The sequence below is a fragment of the Poecilia reticulata genome, linkage group LG10, assembly GCF_000633615.1.
Source record: "Poecilia reticulata strain Guanapo linkage group LG10, Guppy_female_1.0+MT, whole genome shotgun sequence".
Taxonomy (NCBI): Eukaryota; Metazoa; Chordata; class Actinopteri; order Cyprinodontiformes; family Poeciliidae; genus Poecilia; species Poecilia reticulata.
In genome coordinates, this window is record NC_024340.1 from 23,199,261 (window position 1) to 23,222,648 (window position 23,388).

The 23,388-nt window shown below is 40.2% G+C and overlaps 4 protein-coding genes across 5 annotated transcripts in view; 2 read left to right on the forward strand and 2 right to left on the reverse strand.

Annotated features, from left to right (window-relative positions):
* Positions 1 to 8,354, reverse strand: ndufs8b (NADH:ubiquinone oxidoreductase core subunit S8b). 2 transcript variants are annotated; one of them, XM_017307253.1, is made up of 8 exons: positions 6,936 to 8,354; positions 6,657 to 6,794; positions 3,408 to 3,456; positions 3,265 to 3,330; positions 2,521 to 2,610; positions 1,932 to 2,104; positions 1,678 to 1,806; positions 1 to 1,555 (listed from the first exon to the last, which is right to left on the reverse strand). In XM_017307253.1, exons 3-8 carry the CDS (start codon positions 3,454 to 3,456, stop codon positions 1,424 to 1,426), a joined length of 639 nt encoding a protein of 212 aa, XP_017162742.1. In that variant the 5' UTR covers positions 6,657 to 6,794; positions 6,936 to 8,354; the 3' UTR covers positions 1 to 1,423. The 2 variants fall into 2 exon arrangements, with proteins under 2 accessions (XP_017162742.1, XP_017162743.1); XM_017307254.1 differs by lacking the exons at positions 6,657 to 6,794; positions 6,936 to 8,354 and adding an exon at positions 4,114 to 4,184.
* On the forward strand, positions 4,485 to 13,156 carry tbc1d10c (TBC1 domain family, member 10C). Its single transcript, XM_008420321.2, has 10 exons — positions 4,485 to 4,638; positions 4,827 to 5,073; positions 6,688 to 6,787; positions 6,957 to 7,064; positions 8,011 to 8,117; positions 8,332 to 8,446; positions 8,736 to 8,801; positions 9,076 to 9,265; positions 9,380 to 9,537; positions 10,549 to 13,156. The coding sequence occupies exons 2-10, from the start codon at positions 4,937 to 4,939 to the stop codon at positions 13,033 to 13,035; spliced, it is 3,468 nt and encodes a 1,155-aa protein (XP_008418543.1). The 5' UTR covers positions 4,485 to 4,638; positions 4,827 to 4,936; the 3' UTR covers positions 13,036 to 13,156.
* rad9a (RAD9 checkpoint clamp component A) lies at positions 13,150 to 19,965 on the reverse strand. The gene is made up of 12 exons (XM_008420323.2): positions 19,689 to 19,965; positions 19,479 to 19,549; positions 19,239 to 19,312; positions 19,097 to 19,145; positions 17,343 to 17,457; positions 17,061 to 17,160; positions 16,860 to 16,966; positions 16,405 to 16,511; positions 16,242 to 16,306; positions 16,053 to 16,148; positions 14,188 to 14,416; positions 13,150 to 13,553 (listed from the first exon to the last, which is right to left on the reverse strand). The coding sequence occupies exons 1-12, from the start codon at positions 19,720 to 19,722 to the stop codon at positions 13,437 to 13,439; spliced, it is 1,164 nt and encodes a 387-aa protein (XP_008418545.1). The 5' UTR covers positions 19,723 to 19,965; the 3' UTR covers positions 13,150 to 13,436.
* Positions 19,463 to 23,388, forward strand: part of LOC103471373 (uncharacterized) — an 11,077-nt gene continuing 7,151 nt past the window's right edge. Inside the window, exon 1 of the mRNA XM_008420324.1 lies at positions 19,463 to 19,552. The gene's annotated coding sequence lies outside the window, so the exon portion shown is untranslated. The remainder of the gene's footprint in view (positions 19,553 to 23,388) is intronic.

Genomic DNA, 23,388 nt, shown 5'->3' on the forward strand with positions numbered 1-23,388 from the left:
TGGTTTTAAGAACTGCTTTATTCCAGTGGACTAAAAAGCTTTAATACTTTATAATTACTGACATAAGTTTAAGTTATACAATAAAAAAATACATATCACTGTGTCACAGTAATTGCTCTATAAAGACTGTGCAAAATTTGACATCAAACAGTTTAAAATCTGATGTCCTAACTTTGTGCAGTCAACTGTTTTCTATTTTCTTCGCTTAAATAAAAAGTAGTCTAAAGATCACTCTTTTCCTCAAAAATGCTTGATATACTTAGCCAGATTTAATGAATAACAGACCCCCAACGAGCTATGAGTAAGCTGGATGTTTGTGGTCCTGTATAGTTTGTGGCAGTGTTAATAAAAGACAAATATAGTTTGTTGTATCTAACGTTTCCATTTTAAAAAGATTTTAACTTGTCAGTGAAGATCTCGCCATAAACAAGTTTTGAAAGTGTCCGTCTGCATCACTTGCTTGTGTTAGTACCAGTGGTGCTACTCTTGAACTGTGATCGAGGGCCACGCAAAATTATTCCAAATGTTGCCCATGGAATCAGCGTTGCACTTTCAACAGCATTAAACCCTTATGATAAGGAATGTCAAATTCATTATAAAAATCTGGTAAAAATGCTGATGAGCTGTGACATGCTTCATAAATAAATAGATATTTAAATAAATGCAATAAACCAATTAATTAACACTTGGAAACACTCGCTGCACAGTCAAGTTAAAAATAAAGAATGCAGTGTGGATACTGCTCCAATTAATTGGACTAAACTAGCTGTATAAACAGCTGCGAAATAAAAAAGCATTAAAGGTAACAGTGGAAAACAGCTTACTTCAGCTTAATAGAAAACAGAAGGATTATAATCTGAAACAATGGCAAAAAGTCACATGGTTAATGAGTCCAACCTGACCCTGATTCAGAGAGATGAAAGCATTATATTAAGAAGTTGAGTGGATAAGTTGATGAATTCATTATAAATAGTGTGAATCACTTATAAAAGGCAAGCTGACAACCCAAATGTCTTAACTGATCTTTTTTCCATAAAAGTATTATTTCCTTCCTGGTGGCAGGTATATTCTAACGTAACAGTTTTAACACAATTAATCATCGTTTCCACCCATGGGTGGCTCTAGCAAGAAATGTCCACAAGACTTTATCCCACAGTTCAACCGAATGTAACGTCTTAAAGCTGCCACTTTGTTTGAGAATAGTTTGTTATAAGCTCACTGATACATTAAAATTATAGTTACAGCTAAAGGAGGGTCAGCAAAATAACATGACATTTTTCACCAGGCAGTGTACAATTGGTGCGTATCTGCAGCATGGCTTCCGTGCTTACCCCTAATTCACTTTTGCGTCAGTAAGGCTACATGTAGCTATTTCTTTTATTGCATATATATATGTTAAAATGCTTGTTACTGATGACGTAGCTCATCTGTAAAGATAATCAGCCTGAATGTTGGCTGCTATCTCAGCCTCCCATCGGTCTCCGTTGTTGAGCAGCTTCTCTTTGTTGTACAGCAGCTCCTCATGAGTCTCTGTAGCATATTCAAAGTTTGGCCCCTGGACAAAGAATCAAATGAGAAAACTGACTTTCAGGGTAATAATATACCTGAAAGACAACACCTTTTTTGTCAGGGGTTTGTTCGAGGCAAAACAGAAATGCAAAAATACTCTTTTCTCACCTCAACAATGGCGTCAACAGGACAGGCTTCCTGACAGAAACCACAGTAGATGCACTTGGTCATATCAATGTCGTAACGTGTAGTTCTCCTGCTGCCATCAGCTCGAGTCTCCGCTTCAATAGTAATGGCCTGAGGAGAAAAACAAAATGGCCAATAGTGGAATGAGCTGAAACAAATTTAGGAGGACATTTTTTTTTTTTTTTTGCTTATTAACACATTTTTGAAATTCAACGCATGTCTATCTTTTTGTTTACCTGAGCAGGGCAGATGGCTTCACACAGCTTACAAGCAATGCAGCGCTCCTCTCCATTGGGGTACCGGCGGAGGGCGTGCTCGCCTCGAAACCGTGGCGACAGCGGACCTTTCTCAAATGGGTAGTTGATGGTGGCAGGCTCACGGAACAGGTAGCTCATGGTCATCGCCAAACCTGCAATGAATTGTCACAAAAGAGTAAATAAAGGACTGGTGATGACTTTAATTGATGCACTTTTTTAAATTTAACAATTGTATATAAAAAGGAGAAAATCTAAGATTATTTTTATGAAAAGCTCCAGAGAAACCTCCGTGGATTCATCTTTGATTGTTTGTGGCAGCAGGGCGCCCTTCCCCTTATCGAGTCAAATTAATTAAAATCATTTTAAAATTAAAGCGCATTGGGTATTTTAAGCTACCAACAGACTCAGAAGCTGTGTTCATCACTGGGCAAAAAAAATTGTAATGATCAACAAATCAGCTTTCCCTACACAGTGAGCAGTTGTTTAAGTTAAATCTTGGTCTTCTCATGACATTTGACAAGAAAACACAAATTTTAGCTTCAACTCCATTGCATGAATCAGCTCTGACCTCTGAAAAGCTCAGTCCATAAGAGGGTTGTTGCAGCCCGGTCAGTGATGGACCTCAGATCAGTTGGCTGCTCCTGGGCATTTACATACTCTACCAGAAGAGAAAAGAAATAAATATGTGGTTACATAATCTTTTTGCTTTGGTCATTTTTCCTAAATATGTCAAAAGTGCGCACATCCTTAGAAACTTTCACATTCTTTCACTTTACATCCACAAATATCAATGTATCTTAGTGAGACTTCCTAACATACTTTAACACAAAGATGCACATTTAACTGATGTAAAATTAAACATGTGCTCTTTATCCAGTCTGACTTGAGCAATTTTCCAAAAACTTCACTCTGCATGTGTGAAAGTATTTAAACTTTTATAAAGATAAAAGTTTAAATACTTTCACACAGCAGACATACTATATTTAAAAGAAAACCCCAAAGAACTCTACAGTAATATATAAATTATAATGGAGAAGAATATGAATATTTTTACTCTGTAGCAAAGTAAAATATATTAAAAATTCAAAAGCTATAACAGGTACAGCTAAAGAAAAATGGAATAAAATCAAGGCAATGCAAACATTTACAACCAAGTATCATTTTCTTACCAATTGCAAATTATGCACTACTTTACCATATGTGGGCCAGTCACATAAAATCCCAGTAAAATACAAAAATTTGTAGTTGAAACATGTAAAAAGTTGAAGGTACCACTTTCGTAGTGCACTACTGTATATAGTCCAGTACTTACTGTAGCCGTCTCTCGGTGCGCTAACGCTAAGTGTGCGCATAACACCAGAACCATGTCCAAATGTGCCTGGAGATGCACAAACACAAGAGGTGAGCCAACATCATTTTAGCACGCATGCATGTTATTATAATGTGGTTTAGTACCTTGCTTCGAGTAGCAGTGTAACAGACGCACTCTTAATCCAGCAGACATCTGATTAACAGCAGAGAGGGAGAAAACAAAACATACAAACAACAATCGTAATGTAAAAACCAGAAAACTGTGAAAACATGAGAGAACCTGCAGGTAAGGAGAGTGCCAGCTGAGGACAGCCCTGCTGTAATCTGGCGCCCCAAATCCCTGCTGTATGACGTATTCGCGGAACGCCGGGAAAATAGGAAACCAGATGTACGGACTGGGTTTTAAGGGTGTTCCGTGATTATAAACCAATTACCACCATGTAGCAAATTTATGTGAACAAAAAAGACAACGAAAAGGTAAAATGTATTCTTTCTTCTAGCATAAACAACATGTAAAAAGAAAACGGCAGCTATTATGGTTGTTGTAGCGATTAAACCAGGTTTTGGAGGGTTTTTTAGTTCTTTTGAAGACGGACTGAATGATGCACATAAACACATGGCCCAACATCGCTTAATTTACTATAAGGCTTTATATTTACGTTTTTCAGATAAAACGTGTTTGTAAGTCTACTCTAAAACGCTTATTTTGATCATAAGTCGCTGCTTCCCAGTTGTAGAGCTGATCATTTTAGGTGTATTTGCCAACAGAAAACAAACCATATATATTCAACATTTCTTGGTAAAAGTGTCAACTACATGTTCAGTTTATAATAATTTTTACGGTGCATACCTTTGGAGCGAGATTTGTGATGAACTCCACCGGTCCCTGAACTGCGCAGTTTTAGAAGTGCTGCATTCAAAGCGGCTCGTTTATTGMCCTTTCTGTCTGTGTCACAATATCTTCACCCTGCTAACCTTTTGACATTTCCCCCTTAATTTGTATTACTTTTGACACTATATATTTGCAACGCAGCTATTTGGCAATGCAGTAGGAAGGGATTTTAAAAGGCTTAAAAATATATTACCCTTTTTGTACAAATGTGTCATGCTATCAAAGTAATATTAGTTTCACTTCCACAACTATTTAGGATCTTAAAAAAGAAAAAAAAGGGGGGGAAAAACGTTAATAAAGGACCACAGTGTGTGTCAGAGGAAAAGTGAGTCAATGCATTGGCAACAGTAACAGACAAGGGCGGTGTGCAGATTAACAGCAGTAAATAGAGAGAGGAAGTTTATCTTCTACTTCCATTACTGGAAGACCTCACTCTACACCTCTTCTGGAAACAAATGCGCAATAATGAAGGGAATCTAAAAGGTATTTACATTTATATCACATTTCATTTGATGGTGTGTCTGGTTGAATGGCAGGAAGTCAACACTCTATTAACTTCCTGTTAAAACTCTCTCAACCCTTAGTCAAGTGCGCGGCAGAGAAAGAAATAGCAGCAGAAGTAAAAACATGTAGAGAACAGGTAGGCTACTGACTACTATTGCTTGGTTCAGATGGGATTATTACTCCTCAAGATGTGCAGCCCGACCGTCATGAACTCTTCATGACTGGGGATACTTTTACAAAGTGAACCACAAGAGCCACCGTCTTCTCTGCTGCGAAGATGTTGAAAGCATCGAGTCAACCCCACAGGCATCAGAGCGAGGAGGACAGCTCTGGGTCGGATGCCGGATCAGAGGTCAGTCTAGAACCAGAGACGGACCGGTTTGGCTTCATTCTGACCAATGGATCCACAGCTGGGTGAGTACACCTGCAGGATGCTGGAGAACTGCAACTTTACTGTCAGCAGGGGGTTATACTGCTATAAAAACCACATGCACCGCTCAAGGAAATAAGATAGCTTTAAAAGTCAAGTTCAGATACAAAATTTAAAATCACTTAAAATACTAGCTCTGACTAATTGATATATAAATAATATGCAAAATATCTTAATGGGTTTAATCTGCTTGAATTCACGAGGTTTGTATATTCTCCCACCATTGTAATGGTTTCTCTTTTCTAATTTAACTGATGCAAAAGTTTTTTTTTTTTTTAACAAAATGTTATTAAAGGTTTTAGACTAGCAGAATCAGCTTGAGAAAATGTGCACGAAGGGCTCCCGAAATGAAAATAACTTTTATTTTTGTCTTTCCATGTCGAGACCAGGAAGTTATACCAGACCACATATCTGAGAATCGGTTAATGCAGCAGAGAAACGTGCATTATACCCACTGACACTAAAAGAGAGAGAAAAAAATAACTAAATAAATGTTTTGCACAACAAAATGGCAAAGTCACGAAGGGGGCAAGAGTTAATGAAGATTAACTTTTTAAGATAATTACCTAAGTACTTTTTAAGATAATAAAGGGAAAATGCACCATCTGAAAACAGCACAAAAATAAATAATGCATAATATTTGAGTAATGCTACAATGAAAACCATTTTAGGCACTTTTATTATATTATTACGAGAAAAGATAGAAGCTAGAGGTAGAAGATTACTTCTATAATACTTTATTAATTTAAAGAATAGACAAAAAAGGTTGTCAGGTTGTTAGAACAACATAAACAAGCTCACAAAATATTTTCTAAAAATCAGAATATGCCTACAGCAATGGTTAATACTCAGTGTATATATGAGGCACTGTGAGATTTCTTCACTATTGTAACATTGCTTAAAAAAATGAAAGAAATTCACAGTTTATATATAGTGTTTATAATTTCATTAATTTGAGCTTCTTTTACTTTCATAGAAACTAAGTTTCTATGACACGGCCTGTCAGCCTCCTTTCAGGCAACTCACTGGCAGTGTGCAGCAAGAAGTGAGGTAGGGGCAGCGCTGCATTATCTTATTTATTAAACAGTTTGATGCATCTTCAGTTACTCTGACAGTTGCTCTAACATCTCACAAAAAGGATTTTAAAGTGCAGGTGGAGTTTAAACAGGATATTTTAAACCCTGGATAAAGTTTTATGCTGCAAGCGGCCGACGCCTGCTGCAGCATCACACATCAGACACACACTCACACACTTTTTCCCATGGCAGCAAGTGAACACATGACACAGTGATGGTGGCAGGTGAAGCAGTATCAAATCAGAGTAGGAGAGGCTAAGCAACCTGCTACCTGTCGTCTTCGCATTTTCCCCATTGATAACATCCTGACCTGTTGCCATGGAGACGTCAAACTGCTAACGTGTGGTTTTCCTGTTTCCTGCCTTGTTTTTCAGAGGCGGCTCTGCGTCGCTGTGCAGTAATGGCACAGAGCATCACTGCAGGCTGACTTTAAAAGCCCCTAGAAATTAGTTCATAGGTTATCTTTTACAAAATGTGCTAAAATTACTCACTTGGTGTCTTGTGTGCTGTGTTGTGATTCAGGAGTGTGGGACCATCCCCTGAGCTGGTCAGGCAGAGGGAAGCCAAATGGATCAACATCATTGGCCAATGGGACCGCATCTTGTTAAAGAAGAGCAGCAAGGTGTGTCCTGGTGGAGAGACGACAAGCAAATAAACTCTTTTTTTTAGCTTGACATAAAATTGTAAAAAGAGCAGAATAGCCTTGTTTTTTTCACTGCCACGACAAGCCAAATTGTTTGCTGTTAAAATGGTTTTGTAGGGATTCTTACTGGATCTTGATGTCTCTGCAGGTCAAGCTGCAGTGCCAGAAAGGAATCCCTGCCTCGCTCCGAGCGAAGTGCTGGCCTCTGCTGTGTGGAGCATCAGAAAGAATGAGACAAAATGAAAACCTCTATGAGGCAAGAGCTAATATGTTTTCACTGGAGTTAATGCTCTCTTTTTTTTGTTGTTGTTTTTTTGTTGTTTTTTTTTTGCAAAAAAAAAAAAAAAAAGATGCATGGTTGTTGCAGTAATTTGTGAGAAACTGAAAATAATTCCCTGATTATTGTGATTTAAAAATGGAAACTTGTTTGTGCTACATGCAACCTTGCGTTAGCATAGCATTGCAAAGTTAAGTTAGTTCACTAACTAAATAAAAAGGTGAAATTCACTGACTGAGTTTCACAGTGGTACATTTCAAGGGTCTGTTTTCTGATTATGTTGAAGGTTATCAATTTCAATCAATAACAGAAAACTTGATTTGTAGGTACAACCACTAAAACAGGATTTTTATTCTGAAGTGTGCTAAATAATGATGGAGGAGACTTACTGTAACTGTTCAACAGACAGAGTAAGCCAGAAAATGTTATTGTTAAAGAAGGTGGCTCTACACAGAAGGCTACTTTTAAGCAAATTCATGCTTAAAGTTAAGTGGAAGGAAAAATTCTGCTGGAAAAGGGTGCACAAACAACAAGTATAAGCACAGACTGAGAGGATTGCAAAGTAAATCCAAAAATTTGCCCGATGTGGATGGTGAGTACAAGAACCAAAAAATGAAATTGTTGCTCCAGAGTCCAAATGTCCTTTTTTCAGATTAAGTTCTATTAAGCATCGCACTGGAAATCAGGATCAGGAGGGAAAATGGAGAAGAACAGAATCCAAATTCCTTAAGGTCCACTGTGACATTTCCCAAATTAGGGAGCTGTAAGAGACAACCATAAAAATGAACATGTAACCCTTAAAATCTATCACTACGTATGCAGCTAATGTTTATTGTACAACAATCAGTGTTTTTACTACATTAGATAAATCAAGTTTGCCGTTTTAACTCTGTGACATTGGAATATCAATGACTTGTTATTTCAGTCTCTAGATTCACAGCCAGGCCTGCAGAGCTGGGTGGATATAATCGAGAGGGATCTAGACCGACAGTTCCCCTTCCACGAGATGTTCCTCTCTAAAGACGGACACGGGTGGGTTTGTTTTCTACGCAGTGTTTCTGCCAACAAGCTGAGTGGAGAACAACTTTATGACGCCTTCAGCTACTGCATCTGCAAGATAAATCTTTGCCTCTTCAATTAAAACAGATAAATGTTTCTGATTGGTGAGAATGCTTGAGCTGGTTGCTCTGCATGTGCTATGTGGTTGATTAATGTGGTGTGTGTGTGTGTGTGTGTGTGTGTGCAGGCAGCGGGGGTTGTTCCGGGTGTTGAAAGCCTATACTCAGTTCCAGCCAGAGGAAGGTTACTGCCAGGCGCAGGGGCCGGTGGCTGCGGTGCTGCTGATGAACATGCCTGCTGAGGTTGGACCAAAAACACGTTTCTGTTCTGCAGACTGGGTGCAAGTTCACATCGAGAACAATCACCATGACAGGGAGAATTGTTTCTGTCAGGGCAGACTTATAGGTTTTATCTGTACTCACTCATCTCGTTCATATGTCTTTTTTAATGGATGTTTCTTTTATTTAAAAACAAGTGAACAGGAATCAAACAACCTGTAGAGGTGCCCATGTGCCTGCTCTACCTTTGCACTCTTGTTTTTATGGGGAAGTATTTGTTTTTACTAGCCAAACTTCTGATCATGTCTGGCAGGAGGCCTTCTGGTGTTTGGTTCAGATCAGTGAGCAGTACCTTCCTGGATACTACAGCCCTCTGCTGGTGAGTGAACACCTAAGGCTTCCTTCATGTTTCACCTTTACAAATTTAAATTTCAGACTCAAACAGATGAATGAATGGTGCAAGGAAAGGTGGAGTGATGAATGGAGGGCAGATGCAAAGGATGACATAAAAACGAAGAGATAGAGACCTTTTAGAGTACCTTCCCGTTCCTGTCCATACTGTTTTATAGGGAAGCCTTTTTCCTCTACCACATCAGACATTTCCAGGAGACACACCTGGTGTGGTTCTCTAACACACCCGGTGTTTTGTGTAGGAGGGAGTCCTGTTCGACGCAGCCATCCTTTCCTGGGTCTTGAAGAAGACGTGCCCGGCTGCACACAAGCACCTCCAGCAGCACGGCGTGGAGCCGCTCATGTTCGCCACCGACTGGTTGATGTGTCTGTTCACACGTCACCTGCCCTTTAACACGCTTCTCCGAGTGTGGGACCTCTTCTTCTGCTACGGTGTGTGTGTGTTTTTACACCGAAAACTAAATCAAATCGAGGCAATGTGAGTTTTATGTTGGACGCTGCAGTTGCGCAACTTATTGGTGAAGTTGTCCCACCTCTGCCGTCCAGGTGTGAAGGTGCTGCTCCAGGTGGCGGTGGTGCTGGTGCGTCGCGTCCTGGGCCGGGCCGAGCAGAGGAAGCAGTGTCCGGGCCAGATGGAGACTCTGGAGAGGCTGAGGGGGGTCAGGGAGCACGTCCAGGAGGAGGAAGAGACTTTCATAGCAGAGGTAACACTGAAAAGAGTTGGCACTCCTTGTTTGATCATTCCCTGCAGAGGAAATATACATCAGGTCACTCTTTTCGTCTAGAGGAGGGGAGTTCAGAGTGCGGCCCAAGGGCCATTTGAGGCTCTCCGACAAATTTTTTGTCGTCCTTTGYTGCAATTCAAGAACTATAAAAATGTGGCCTCCCTGATTGAATTAGATGAAGACTTTTTATTTTTAATTATGACAAAATGATCACAAATTAAAACCGTATCATAASAGAAAAGTAATATATTTTTATATTTTTGATTCTGTATGACTTCTCCACAAAATATCTCATTTTGTTGAATATTTCTAAATGTATTCTGTAAATTTAACACTTCAAGACTAATTTAATTTCTAGTGTGTGACCTTGAGCTAATGAAAATGTAATTTTATTGTGTGTACGCTTGCAAGTGGACGTCTGAATGACAAATAAGTCAAAGCATTTATCTTTACWCAGCTTTTCTCCTGTAAGAGCCACATCTTGTGACTTTTGCTGAAACTTGGCTGCATCCAAATCTGAATTCATTAAGTTATTAAAATTGGCTAAATAGAGGAAGAGTTTTCAAATAGAGTGATTTAGATGCTGTTTTTTGCTCAGAATTGGCTCAGTTTACTATTGAGAAGAAAAAAAACWAACAATTTTTTGGTTTGTGAGTCCATTTGATTTCACTAGTTTGGCTCATGTGACAAAAAGCTTGAACACCCCTCGGACTACAGAAAASCATTACTGCAGAACCATTATGAAAATGTATCAGATCACGCTTTTATGTAATAAAAAGTTGTYTTTTCAATAAATTACATAATCAGGGACACACTAAAGATTAACCCAACAACRACAACCATGGGACTTTTATACTATTCTGATTTAAACTCAATTGAAACTCGGTATTTAACTGCAATAAAACCACATTTTGTCCTCCTGCTCTTCTGTCCTGTTATCACGAGTCACTCTTCCCAATTCACAGCTGCCTTCTCTCCCCCCTCATTCAGGTTTGTTCAGTACCACTGTCAGGTAAAGACTTGGAGAAGCGGACGGAGAAGGAGTTGGGAAGGTGGAGGAAAGACAAACCCTCGTCTACGTTCGACCCGCGGGGTCGTTGCTATGGGTATCGGATGGCGTGGGCGAGAACCCGACAGCAGAAGGAAGAACGTGAGCAGAAAGAGAGAGAAACGGGGAATCTGTCTGTTCCTCTCGCCCGCTCCGCCTCCACTCTTTCGCTCTCACCTGCTCTCCTTCACAAGAGGTTTAGGAAAGGAGGAAAAGGCAATCCTGGCGAGTGGGAGGCCRGCAACAAAGTTTCGAGGCATCTTTCAATGGGAGCAAAGGACGACTGGAGAAACTGGAGTGACGCAGAATTCAAGAAAAACGTCCAAGACGTCAAAGAGGAGGATGTAGTTTCAGATGGGCAGAAAACAGAAACAGAGACTAAACCAGCAGAAGAAAATAAACCAGAAGAAAACAAAAGTCCGCCAACAGAGAACCAAGAAGAAACGGAAAAAGTAGAAGAACAAACTGAGTCTTTGGAAGCAGGACAATGTGAAAAGGAGGAAAGTAAAGAGRCTGGAGARAGCACATTTATTTTAGAAAAGACAGAGGAGTCTCAATCTGTTGAAAACAATCCCGAAGCTGCARAAGAATCAAATGAAAATGAGCAGAAAGAGGAGCCGAGTGACACAAACCAACCACAAGTACTGGAGGAGCAAAGTCAGGAGAGTGAGACTGTAGACATAAATGAGACAGAGAACCAAAAAGGTCTGCAAACTGTGAGCCAATCCCACGTTACTGACGAGCAAAGTAACAAAAACAATGAGGAGAGCGGGGATACAGAAATAAGCAGTGAGGCGGAGAATCCAGAAGAGCTGCAAAATACGAGTCAATCCCACATTCTGGAAGAGCAAAGCAATGAGCCGCAGACTGAGGTGACGGGTACGCACGAAGAGGCAGAGAACAAAAATAYAACCACCATGGAGGAAAATCACGCAGAGATTCAGAGAGAAAACACAAACGCCGAGTCTCACACAGAGTCATGGGAGGAGCCAGCTGGCACAAAACCAGAGGCTGGTACAGGAACTGAAAATCCACAACAGCTGCCGCTGGACGCCRTCACTGAGGTCACAGAGACAAGAAGTGAGACAAGCCTGGACTCGGAATGTCACCGAGACCTGGATCCTAAAACCGACACGGAGCAGGAGCAAGAAGTGATCACAGAGACGCGTAGATGCCACAGCACTGAATCATTTGTAGAAACAGAACAGACAGAGACCCACCACTCCCACACAGAGACAGAAACCGATGTCCTGGCAGAAAAGGTGGCCGTGCAGGAAGAKTCACAGACACCATCTACACCTGAAAGCACCCTTCAAGAGGAGGAGAGTGATGCCAAGACTGTGGCTGAATCAGAAATTGAAGCAGTAACGGATGGCCCTGGACAGGAAATAGGGGAGGTGGTTGTGCCTGTACATGCACAAAGTCAGGAATGTGTTTGTAACCCCAGAAATTCAGAGGAGTTACAAATASACGATSAGCCAGACGAGGAGGCTGCAGAGAGCGCACCGCCTCCAGAAGAAGGTGAGATTTTAACACAGGATGAGACTGAAGGTGAGTCTGATCAAAAACAAACAAGCTCTTCTGATATGCAAACACCTGAAGAGTCAGCAGCTGGCGCTTTGGAGAAAGCAGAAAGCACGGAAAATGTTCAAGAAAGCCAAGCAGGAGAGAATAATGTCACCATTTCTTCTGAATCAACAAATACTGACAGCGACACAAAAATCCAAGACAGAGTTCATCAGGACATAAAAGATCTTCCTGAACTTGACGACGGCAGCCAGGAGCAAACCTCTGCGCGCCGCAGCAGCCGCTCCTCTGCCGATTACTGTCTGAGGAAATCCTCCGGCTCGCGCGGCTCCAAGGTCACGCGTAGGCTTTCAGAGGATCTCTTCAGCKGTCCTGAGAAGACTAACCAATCCCAGTTCAGCGCCAGTCAACCAGAATTACAACCTAAGGAAGCAAAATCAGAGCAAGCCGTTCCCGAAGTGACAGATGATGTGGGGGAGCGACAGGAGCAGCAGCCCGACGCCTCCAAGCGCTTTGGACTCTTCCGCAAACTCAAGGGAGAGCAGCYCAAAAAGGCCAAGCCGAAGAAGAAGCCCAAGATGCAGGTTCCCAAAATCTTGATTCAGGACTTCAGCGACATGATGCCAGCGGACGAGCCGGCGGTCCAGGAGGACGCGGAAGAGAAGCTGAGCTCCAGGGAGAGGAGGAGGAGGCGGAGGGAGCAGGAGAGGAAGGAGAAAGAGGGGGAGAAGCTGAAAAAGAAAAAGGAGAAGGAGCAAGAGAGGGAGAGGAAGAAACCGCAGACCGGGGGAAAAAGTTTTCAAGGTCAGAAGGAGAAAGTTGGCGATGATRTCGCTAATCCTGCAAAGACTGGTTCACAGATCACTAGAAATTCTGTTTCTTACGCTGAATCTTACTTTTAACAAAAAAAAACATCATCTGATTTTAGGTCACATTGTTTCCCCTTTCTTGTTTGGGCTCAACCTTGGTTTATACTTGAACCTTTTCAGATGTACATAAATAATAAATACTGTTTATATGATATGAAAGGCAAATTTATTTTTCTTTGGTGCAACTGCTTCTCCGTCAGCCAGACAGAGTCAAAGTAAAAACGAACTGAAGTGCTTCATGCGTAGCGTCACTTCATCACAGTTTWTAAGTTCAACGTGAACATCAGAGTCCTCAGTAAAAACAGCACAGCGACGTCTGTCCAGTAAAAACAAAAAGTCGGCTCCAAAGCGTCAGTTTTTTTTCCGTTTCAAGTAATCCAGGTGTGGTGGTGTAACAGCGCTCCCACGTTTCGCCTCCGTCAGATCTCTGGTCGTCATTCTGCCTCAGYTTCATCCTCGCTGTCGCTGGCCAGCACTTCCTGAGTCGGAAGCGGCTGCGTGTTCATCTGAGACGAAGGAGGAAGGACTGATCCGAAGAACAGGGAGCGGAACTGTGGGAGAACACGGAAAGCCGTTAAAAAAAATAAAAAATTATCCAAGATAACTACTTGGATATGGGGCAGCGACGGGCTTCAGAAAATGTTAGCATTTCCCGATGTGCCATACAGTCGGTGCGTATCCCCTCCCTGACCTGTTGCCGTTTCTGGCCGGTCAGCTGGCTGAAAGAAAGGAACTACACTTTTCCCTTATCTCCTGATGGATAATAAGACAATAGACAAAGRGTGTCATATTTTCTGTTTCTATTTATATTTAATCATAAAACAGGAGACTGAATAATATTTTATACCCTTGTAGCTCAGTAACTGAAAAGCCTTTATYGGGGTTACAGCTGTCAAACCCTTCTAAAACTGCTGAGCAGCTTTTACATGTTTCCACTTGCAGAGAATGGAAGACCTCCCTGCCATCACCCTAATCTTTAACTCCCTACACAGATTGCCTATTACATTCAAAAYGTTGATATGAATTCGACTCAGTCAGAGGGAATCAAATATTTATTTTAAATTTAAATCTGGCAGGGGTAAGAAAAATTCGGGGCTCAACTATATYAATGCATCAATACGTGTGATTAAATAAGTAAGTCAAACCCTAGAAAGTTGCATCTCACTATTTGAGAAACTCTTGTACCTTTTTATCTGGCGGTTTCTCTGGATCATCATCATCTTCCTCCTCCTCCTCACTGTGCGTCCTGGTCCTATAATTAGGTGCCGGGGGCTTTCTGGATGTGGCTAATGACRGTGGGGGCGGGTCTGCGGTGGAGGGACCTGGTGCTGCACTGGTATCCATGGCAATCAGATAGGCATCCATGTCGTCATTCATGAAGTCGTCAGKAGGATGCGACTGGTCTGCGTCGCCTCTGAGGAGACAGTCAGGGAGGATGAGGAAGAACGTAAAGAACATATCCACTTTCTGAGTTGAATCTATGTCAACTTTCTTTTTTTCTTGTTTATTTAAATGGGAACAAATGTTAAGTATCAAAGGCCAAGCATCTGTAGCCTTAGTTAGTTTGTGATGCGTGTCCCCAGATGGGCCTTTAACAACATCAATTTAAAAGACAATTAAAGCAACACAGCAATAACGACACGCTTTTTCATATTTCACAAAAGGCAAAGACGTGAATAGAACCAAATGTCCTGATGTACTTTAATAATTAATGACTCAAAGGAGCAATACGTGTGTCTCCATTTTTGTCACTTCCGTCTCATTTACTACCAGAATAAGTTATAGATGATACATCTGGACTAAAATCAAACAACCTTAAAATAAACAGCAGGCAACAAACTGTGATGGAAACTTAACATGTTTACATTTTAATCAAGCTTTTCATACAGGCRAATCTCKTTAACTATCCAAAATAARCTCACGYTCAAATTGATGTCAGAACATTTAMTGCTTCCTCTGACTTACAGAAAACCTTTGCTAACACATCCTGTGACTCCTCACATGTAGTTAACGTTGTGTTGCCTGTACTTGTTTTATGCTAAGATAATTGATTCAGTGATGGCAAATGAGYTTTATGTGTCAGAATATTTCRCAAATGATCTGGTCTTTTACAGGTTCTGAAATTACAACTAAGTTAATTAAACACAACCCACCGTAYCGTCATTAAACAGAGATGAAGCCAAACATTGAGAAGTTGGGCATGTGAAACGAAGTGCAGSTCCTCATTTRRAAGCTTGTAAGRAAACAGCAGCAATAGCTAGTTGGTTACCATCTGATTTTATCTGTTTCCTAAATGGAGGACATTTGACAAARACATTGCTTAGCAGCTTAAATGGCCTAATTTTAGCCAAGCTTCTCTATCAGCAGRTGACCTTACATTTGACTCTAGAATGYTTTGCTATGCAGAGCAATTTGTGGTTAGCGTGGTGGTTTGCAAGGGATGCAGGTCTTGTCACAAAAAAAACAACCCAAATTATCACCGCTTCACCACGATGTTTGACAGCTGGAATGAGGCGTCTGAGCTGATATTGTTTGAAAATGGTCGTATGAACCGACTCAAGTGGTGGGGCAGCAACCAATGCTGACCTCGCATCATTGCTGACATCTTGAGAAAGATGGAGAGCTCTAATTCTGGGACATACTGAACTACTGACCACAGCAGCCCACAATTATATAAGACAGATCCAAACAAAATAACTCTACAGCTGTCAGTGTTGTGGATTATCGCTAAAGAACTAGCAGCCGCAAGAAAAAAAAAAAAAAAAAGTCTCAAGCACAGTGACTTCCAGCTGATATGAATCACACTAACATTATCCACYAGGTGGCATGAAGGAGTAAATACTCAGGATTTCCTGCCTGTCTTTGAAATGAGTCAGACAGGAAACATTGACTGGAAGTTAAAGCATTGATCCGATTTTCATTTGTTCAGCGTTTTTTTTTATTTTTTGTATTTTACTGACAGCTGACTGGTGTTTCAAGGCTTTTATAGGCGTTCTCTACAGAATAATAACCAATAATGTCTGTTTGCTTGTTTTTTTGGGGTTTTTTACCCTCTGTTGCTCTTTTGAAGATCATGATCATCCGAAAGCGTCGCCAGCACAAAATTCCCCTCCAGAACGCTGTCTGTTACTGAAAGCACCACAGGGCTGACACAAAACACACACAAAATACGCACATCAGTGGCCAAAAGTGGAACAATTATCTCAATATGTGAACACTCTGAAAATAAGCACGCTCACCTGCCTGGCTCATCAAAGTACATAGACACGGGGAGGCCAGTGGACTCCGCAAACAACAGCAAACCCTGGAGGGGAGAAGATAAAGATTTATCTCAGACTCTGGACTAAAAGGAATCCAGTCATTTTGTCAAAGCGATCACTGTTTCTCTTTTATCTGTCACACCCGAAATTCCTTTAGACAAAAAGTGATGCTGTGGTGAGCTTTCACGGCAAAGTGGTCGAACTCATCTGCAGCGAGGCACAGCTCAGTTAGCATAGCCTTCGAGCGCTCTGAGAGGGAGAAACAAAACAGAAAAGACATGAAATGAAGACCTAACTTCTRCTTCTGTTTTATGTAACTAATGTGCAAGAGCATCTTTGGGTTTGAATCCATTTCATTWAASKTTTTKGYRWCATTTAAGGCAACATAAAGCATCTTTTGTTAAATGTTCTAAACTTTTAGTTCCTTCAGACTGACTCGAATGAGAAACACGCCTTCTCAAGAGGGGGAAATGAGGCACTGAAAGGGAGTGTTCACTTTGTAGTTTGCTGTGAAAATAACTGAACTAATCAGCTGACGTAATTGTCATGTTATTTGCTGACTGGAGAGRGGAAAAAAMYYWWMWTTTTTTTTTGCACCTGCTTCATCCTCCACATGATTTCTGACCCACATCCGTTCGTCACTCACTGTCACGGTCACTTCTTCCAGAGATGAAGGGAAGTGCACAACCGTGTCCACCAGCACTCTGAGAACAAAGGAAAACCAAAAATGCAGATTGGGCTTAAATTTAACAGTGGCATAATGAAAGCAAAACAAAATGAGAGTGAATATTTGAAAACCTGGGTTGGGCTCTGAACACATTGGCACAACTGTTTTTATCAAACACTGCTTCCAAGCTTTCGCTGTCCTGGTAAGACAGGTTATGTGTCTTCAGGAGGCCTGGAGAGAACATCAAAACACACAAACCTTTAAAACTCAAAACAACACACGAGGGAATGCAATGTAATGAATGTGCAGTGCTGCAATTAGTACTGAATACKTCAAAATGAATGACACATGTCCCCTGTGAAGCCCTCAGTGTACAGCACTGTAAATCTGAAAGGGAAGCAGGGTGGTGTTACCATGTTTGCAGTGCAGCGTGAAAGTGAGGCGATCTTTCTGCTCATCGAGACCGATGTGACATTTTTCCACCGTTTTCTCTAAAGTTGCGAGAGATTTGAAGACGGACTGCACGCTCTGGCAAAGTAAAAAACAAAACAAAAAGTAAAGCAACAGCTCTATAACAGATGCAGGAATTTCTGTAACTTTATCTGCAGTGAAACCATCTCATACTTGTTTTAAGTCATGGTAATAAAACACTTTTGGCATGTTACAGGCTTACTATAATGTTACGTACACGCGTGTGTGTGTGAAATGAACGGTTTTACTAGGAGAGGTTTTCTGCAACTATCTGGGGCAGGAAGCTCAGAGGTTTCACACTGATAACCACAACCTCCCGGTACCAACGTGGCACACAAAACAGCATGTAGAGATGAGCAACGCAAGAAAACGTTCAGACGCATCCATTTCCTTCTTACTGAGAATTATTCAACTGGGATCAGTCATAAAAATTAGCAATCAGATATTGTGAAGAGATGACGTCAATCTATGCATGGGTTGGTAATTCTCACATCAGAAACCTATTTATGAAAATACTGCTGTTTTATAGTAGCACAGAAATCTGTAACAAAAATGTATAACATTGACATCTAATTTGTTTTATTTAAAAAAAAAAGAGAGAGAAACAATTACTACTCCAATTTCTCCAAGAATAACATTATATCAATTTATGGTTAACTCAAAAAATGTATCCAACGTAAATACACTCTAAATTTTGTTGTACTTTTCAAATGTAGATTAGGCAGAATTTTTAACTATTTTTGCTGTCACTCTTTGCTTGCCAGTAAATAAATAAAAACATTTGAAAAGTTTCTTCAATAARMRGGCCATTTCCAAACAACACTAATGATAAGCATAGTAGCTTCCTTTCAGCCAGCTGGCCAGCAGCGCTCAGCAGCAGGTGGGGAAAGGAGAAATTTCTGCCTTATTCGAGACTTGAAACAGCTGCAGAAAACTCCAGTTATGCCATGAATTTTAAGGAAAACTTTAACCCCAGAAATGTCAGAATGTTACATTTTTAAAGGTTTGAAATAACTTTTTTTTAAACCTGTCCATACAATTATGAGTTCTTTGAATTTTGGGATGAATTTACTGCAAGACCAGTTTGTTTTCATTGTTAAGCACCTTGAGGGATACATCTATGCTACGAGATCTTCTGTGAATAAACGTCCTCAAAACAACATCACAACATTTAGAAGAYGAGAGAATTTGCAAGAGGAACAACTTCAATGTAAAAGAAGAACAAATTGCAATTTGCATTTGATATAAATGACRTGATGTTGTTAAAGTATGAGAATCTTGCTTTAAAGTGTGCAAGAAGACTCTAAAATACTAGAAAGTAGAGTAWACATGCCTAATGTGYGACTCTTTATACAATATTTTATGGTGAGTATTATTATTTAAAGTAGTTTGTTTTGTCATGAGGTAAACTAATAAAACTGCTTTAAAACATTTGGCATGYTGTATACCTTGATACTAGGACATCYGAACAAGTCTTTTAAAATAAATGTACATCTGATAAAACAACATGAAATTGTACATTGTACATAAGGAAACTCTTGTAGGAACTTATTCGTTATGTCTGATGTRGGGAAAACTGCAGATGATGATGAAACAGTTTCTGATGGACTTTATGGTTGTACATTCCGCAAAGTTATAAAACCACTGACAAAGGGGCAAATTTCAGATTTTAAATTGTGCATTTATGCTCTCACACCTTTATTGCCATCTTGCAGCGGAAGTTGAGCCCGGTGGGAATGGAATACCTGCACAGAAACGCGGAACGATGCAGTTATAGTCTCTGCATAAATGTGATGCTCACTGGTCTAATCCGAAAGACAGGAGAATAAAACCTGCACCTGCTGAAGAAGAGCGGTGCGAACAGGAAGCAAGCATATGCCGATCGAGAGGAGTTCACAGACCGCAGGGCTAGCTACAAGTGAGAGAGACACACACACACACACAGAGAGAGAGAGAGAAATACAACAAACTCAACACTGTTCACTGACGCAAGGTTTGCACTAACAGGAAGAAACCAAACTGCATGCATGGCTGAAGGAAGTGTCGCTGTGTCTGACAGCAGCAGCAGTGCAGCTCACCCCGTCTTCCTGAGGCTCCACATACAGCTCGTCTCCGATCCTGGACAGAGAGTGGATGGCTTTGCCCAGCACTGGTCGGTACCATGCACACAAACACACACACACACACACACACACACACACACACACAATCAGTAATTAAGTCATTACTAGCGTATATTGCGTATGATCAAGCTAGAGAACGACGGAACAGCAGGAAATAGTCAGTACCTTTCACGTTTCCTCCCGTTACGACACATTGCATTTTTACAAAGATATCAGTTAAGATGAGCAAACCTTCCTAAAAGTTTTCCAAAGCTACCAAACAGCTGTAGAGCCAGTTTGTTGGGTTTTAATAGCGTCCGCCCACAAAATAAATACTCCAATGGAAAACATACTTATTATAGCTGTGGTCGTGTTTGTAAAAGCCTATTTGCGATGACTGCTTCATTGAATAACCGACCATTGCATTGTTTACGCCGCCATAACCCACTTCCTCACTGTAGACCTATCAGAAAAGAAGGAATCAAGCGCATGCGCATTCACTTTTCTGTGGGTTTTGCTCGGAATCGACTCTTTCGGCTCGTTCACTTCTTCCAGCCTTTTAAATAAAGTACATTTTTGATATAAGTGTGTGGATACAATGAAATATTACAGTTTTTAAACAGTCATGAAAGGGGGCATTCTAACCCAATCTGAATAGCATTTTTATGAAGATGAATTCAGACAGAAAAATCGGTTTCAACTAGTCACCAAAGTTTTATTTAAGATATTTGTCAAAACATAAATGAATGCTTTTCTGCATATGTCTCATTTTTGCTCTACCCATCACTGTGTCTCTGATGTAATTTATAATCACATGGTATGGTCCTAGTTAGTCTTGTGTGACACCTGAAAACKTTCAAACCTAACAGATGTTGCCCCTTTTTTTAAATGCAGTTAGTTTCATTACACTGATGTTGCTAGCAGAAACTTTCAGCTTTAAATGTGTCCCAACCTTGCTCYCTCAGGCCCACAGCTTTGCATATCTTAGATTTCACCCCGCTTTTGCACATCTTACCTAAATTCACGAGCATTTAACAAACTTTGACAAAACTTGGCAATATAGTGTACGCTCATATTTCACTAAAACAGATAGTTTAGCTCTGTCAGATAAAACAGTTTTATGTTAAAATATTTTACAATTCAACAGTTGGCTGGTAAATAGTACAATAYGTCAAAGGGCATATCATTGATTTGTAATCTGCTCACTGCCTCCTGCAGATGTTTATTTCTCTCACATTGTTTTGCTTACATGCAATGCAAAATAATAAAGCAGAATTCTCGAGTAAGCTGCTTTCTTTTCCCTTTTCCTGGTGTAAGAAAGAAAAATAAAATTGTAACTGAAATGAGGTTCATTAAAAGTATGTTTTAAATGTGGTCACTTTTAAAGTACTATGGTGATTTTAATAAAAGTATGCCTTTATCTTGACTCATAAAACCTCTAYCCTTATTTMACTTTTTATTTTGCCTTTAATAAGTCTGGATTTCTGTAGAATTGCCCAGATGTTTGTGCTGCATTGAACCTCACTAGCTGTTTGACTAGATTCCTATTCTCAGGAGACTACCAGAGAAACAACAACACTTTCATGTAAACACTATCAACTCTAATGCTGATTTKATCATTTTCATCTGGTGCTCATTGTGATGGATTAGACTTTAATTATGACATCACATGTAACTAGAAGTCTTTAGGATAACATTATAATACTGGTATTATAGTCCTTTACAAAAGGTTTGCCACATTTTAATTATAGTTTCTCAAACTACAACCACAAACGTCAGTTTACGTTACTGAGGTACTACATGACAAAGCAACAAAAATATTGCGCTTATCGTGAAGTGAAAGGTAAATAATGCTTGGTCTACAACATGGCAAATAAAAATCTGAAAAGTGTGACGTTTTTTGAGTCACACTAAATCAATAGTTTGTAAAACCAGCATTCTTCTCCGCAAACTAACTCAAACTCAGACTGGAGGGAGAGTGCCCCAGACGTCTTGGCCCAGATTCTCAAATGGATTTTGCGCTGGACTTTGACTAGGCCATTTTAACTAATAAATATACTTTTATCTAAGCCATCCCATTGGCTGTATGTTTAGGGTTRGAATCATCTGTCTTCATAAACTCTGACCATCCTTTTATGACCCTACTATTTCGAAGCTGCCTTTTCTTTCTAAGGTTTTAGAAAAAATTGTGTACTGTCAGCTGAAACAGTTTTTAGATGACAATGGCATTCTGGAGGTTTTCCAGTCAGGTTTTAAAACTCTTCATAGCACAGAATCTGCTTTAATAAGAGTTTTTAATGACATCCTTCTTGCATGTGATTCTGGTAACCATGTTGTTCTGATTTTACTTAACCTAACTGCTGCCTTTGATACAGTAGACCATGACATTTTAATATCGCGATAACACAACGTTGTAGGTATATTGGTGGGACTGTTCTTAAATGGTTCAGGTCTTACCTGGAGGACAGAACAATTTCAGTGAAAATTAGTGACTCTGAATCATCTGCTGCTTCTATGCCTTATGGTGTCCCACAAGGCTCAATTCTGGGCCCACTGCTTTTCTCTCTTTCTTTACTGCCTCTGGGTTCTATCCTCAGGAAACATGGGATTTCATTTCATTGCTGTGCTGATGATTGTCAGATTTATTTGGCCCTGAAACAGAAGGATGTCCATTCTATCAAACATCTCCTGGCATGTCTAGGTGATATTAAAGCTTGGTTGGCCTTGAACTTTTTAAACTTTAATGAAAAGAAAACAGAGGTGATTGTGTTTGGACCGGGTGGCTCCTGTGAGTCCTCCTCTGTTGACCTTTGACCTTTCGAGGTTTATTTTAAACCCGTTATCTTGGTTTTAAGGTGGACAGTGATTTTAAATTGGACAGCCAAATCAGAGCCGTGGTTAAGTCCAGCTTTTATCATTTAAGGCGACTGAGCTTCTTCACCCCTACGTACCCTATCAGTCTCTCAGGTCAGCAGATCAGCTGCTCTTGGAGGTACCAAGATCCAGGAGGAAGCTCAGAGGGGACAGGGCTTTCTCTGTCATGGGTCCTAAGTTATGGAATGACTTGCCTTTGCAGGTTAGAGAGGCCCCTTCACTGTTCACTTTTGAAGCTTGTCTTAAAACCCATCTATTTTACTTGGCTTTCAGCTCCAGCAGGATCTAGTTATAAATTGTATGTTTGTTTGTTTGTTTTTAAATTGTAAGTTTTTATTCTTTTATTGTTATGTTGTGTTTTAATGTACAGCACTTTGTATCAGCTGTGGTTGTTTTAAAGTGCTTTATAAATAAAGTTGCTATGCTACACTWTGCTATGCTACTAAAAAAGTCTCTTCACAGCATAATGCTGACACCACTATGTTTTATCTTTGGTATGATGCGTTCAAGGTGGCTTGYAGCGTTCACTTCCGAATAGTACTTGCAAGTGAGGCAGAAAGTTAGTTTTTGGTTTCATCTCACCTGAACACCTTCTTCCTTATACCTGCTGTGTTGCAAATTGGACTTTCTGCTCATCAAAAAGGTTGAAATTCTAGCCTGTCCTTCATTTTCATAAAGGCCAGTTCCTGGATGCGTAATAAATACCTTTTTTGCTGTCAATAGATTCTCTTGGTTGAACTGTGAATCYCTGCAGCTCCTTCAGAGTTACCGCGGGGGTCTTGGCCTCCTCTGATTATTGTTGCCTTCAGATGGACGAACATGCCGACAGATGTATGTACACAGAGTTGACATGTAATTTGCAMMAWTKAGAAAATCCAGAARTGATGTTTTTATTTAGAAAGGACCAATGTAAAAGGAAGCTGGATACAGTAAAATAAATGTAAAACTCTGCATCACTTTCCCTCCACTTCACAATTGTGCAATCATGATAGAGCAACTTTGTCTAGAACTC

Bases quoted from the DNA above. Each gene is read 5' to 3' on its own strand.
- ndufs8b (XM_017307253.1), bottom strand. From the start codon at position 3,456: ATGTCTGCTGGATTAAGAGTGCGTCTGTTACACTGCTACTCGAAGCAA. The intron at 3,331-3,407 runs GTACTAAACCAC...GTGCATCTCCAG, and splicing joins ACACTGCTACTCGAAGCAAG to GCACATTTGGACATGGTTCT. The intron at 2,105-2,520 runs GTCAGAGCTGAT...AATTCATTGCAG, and splicing joins ATGGACTGAGCTTTTCAGAG to GTTTGGCGATGACCATGAGC.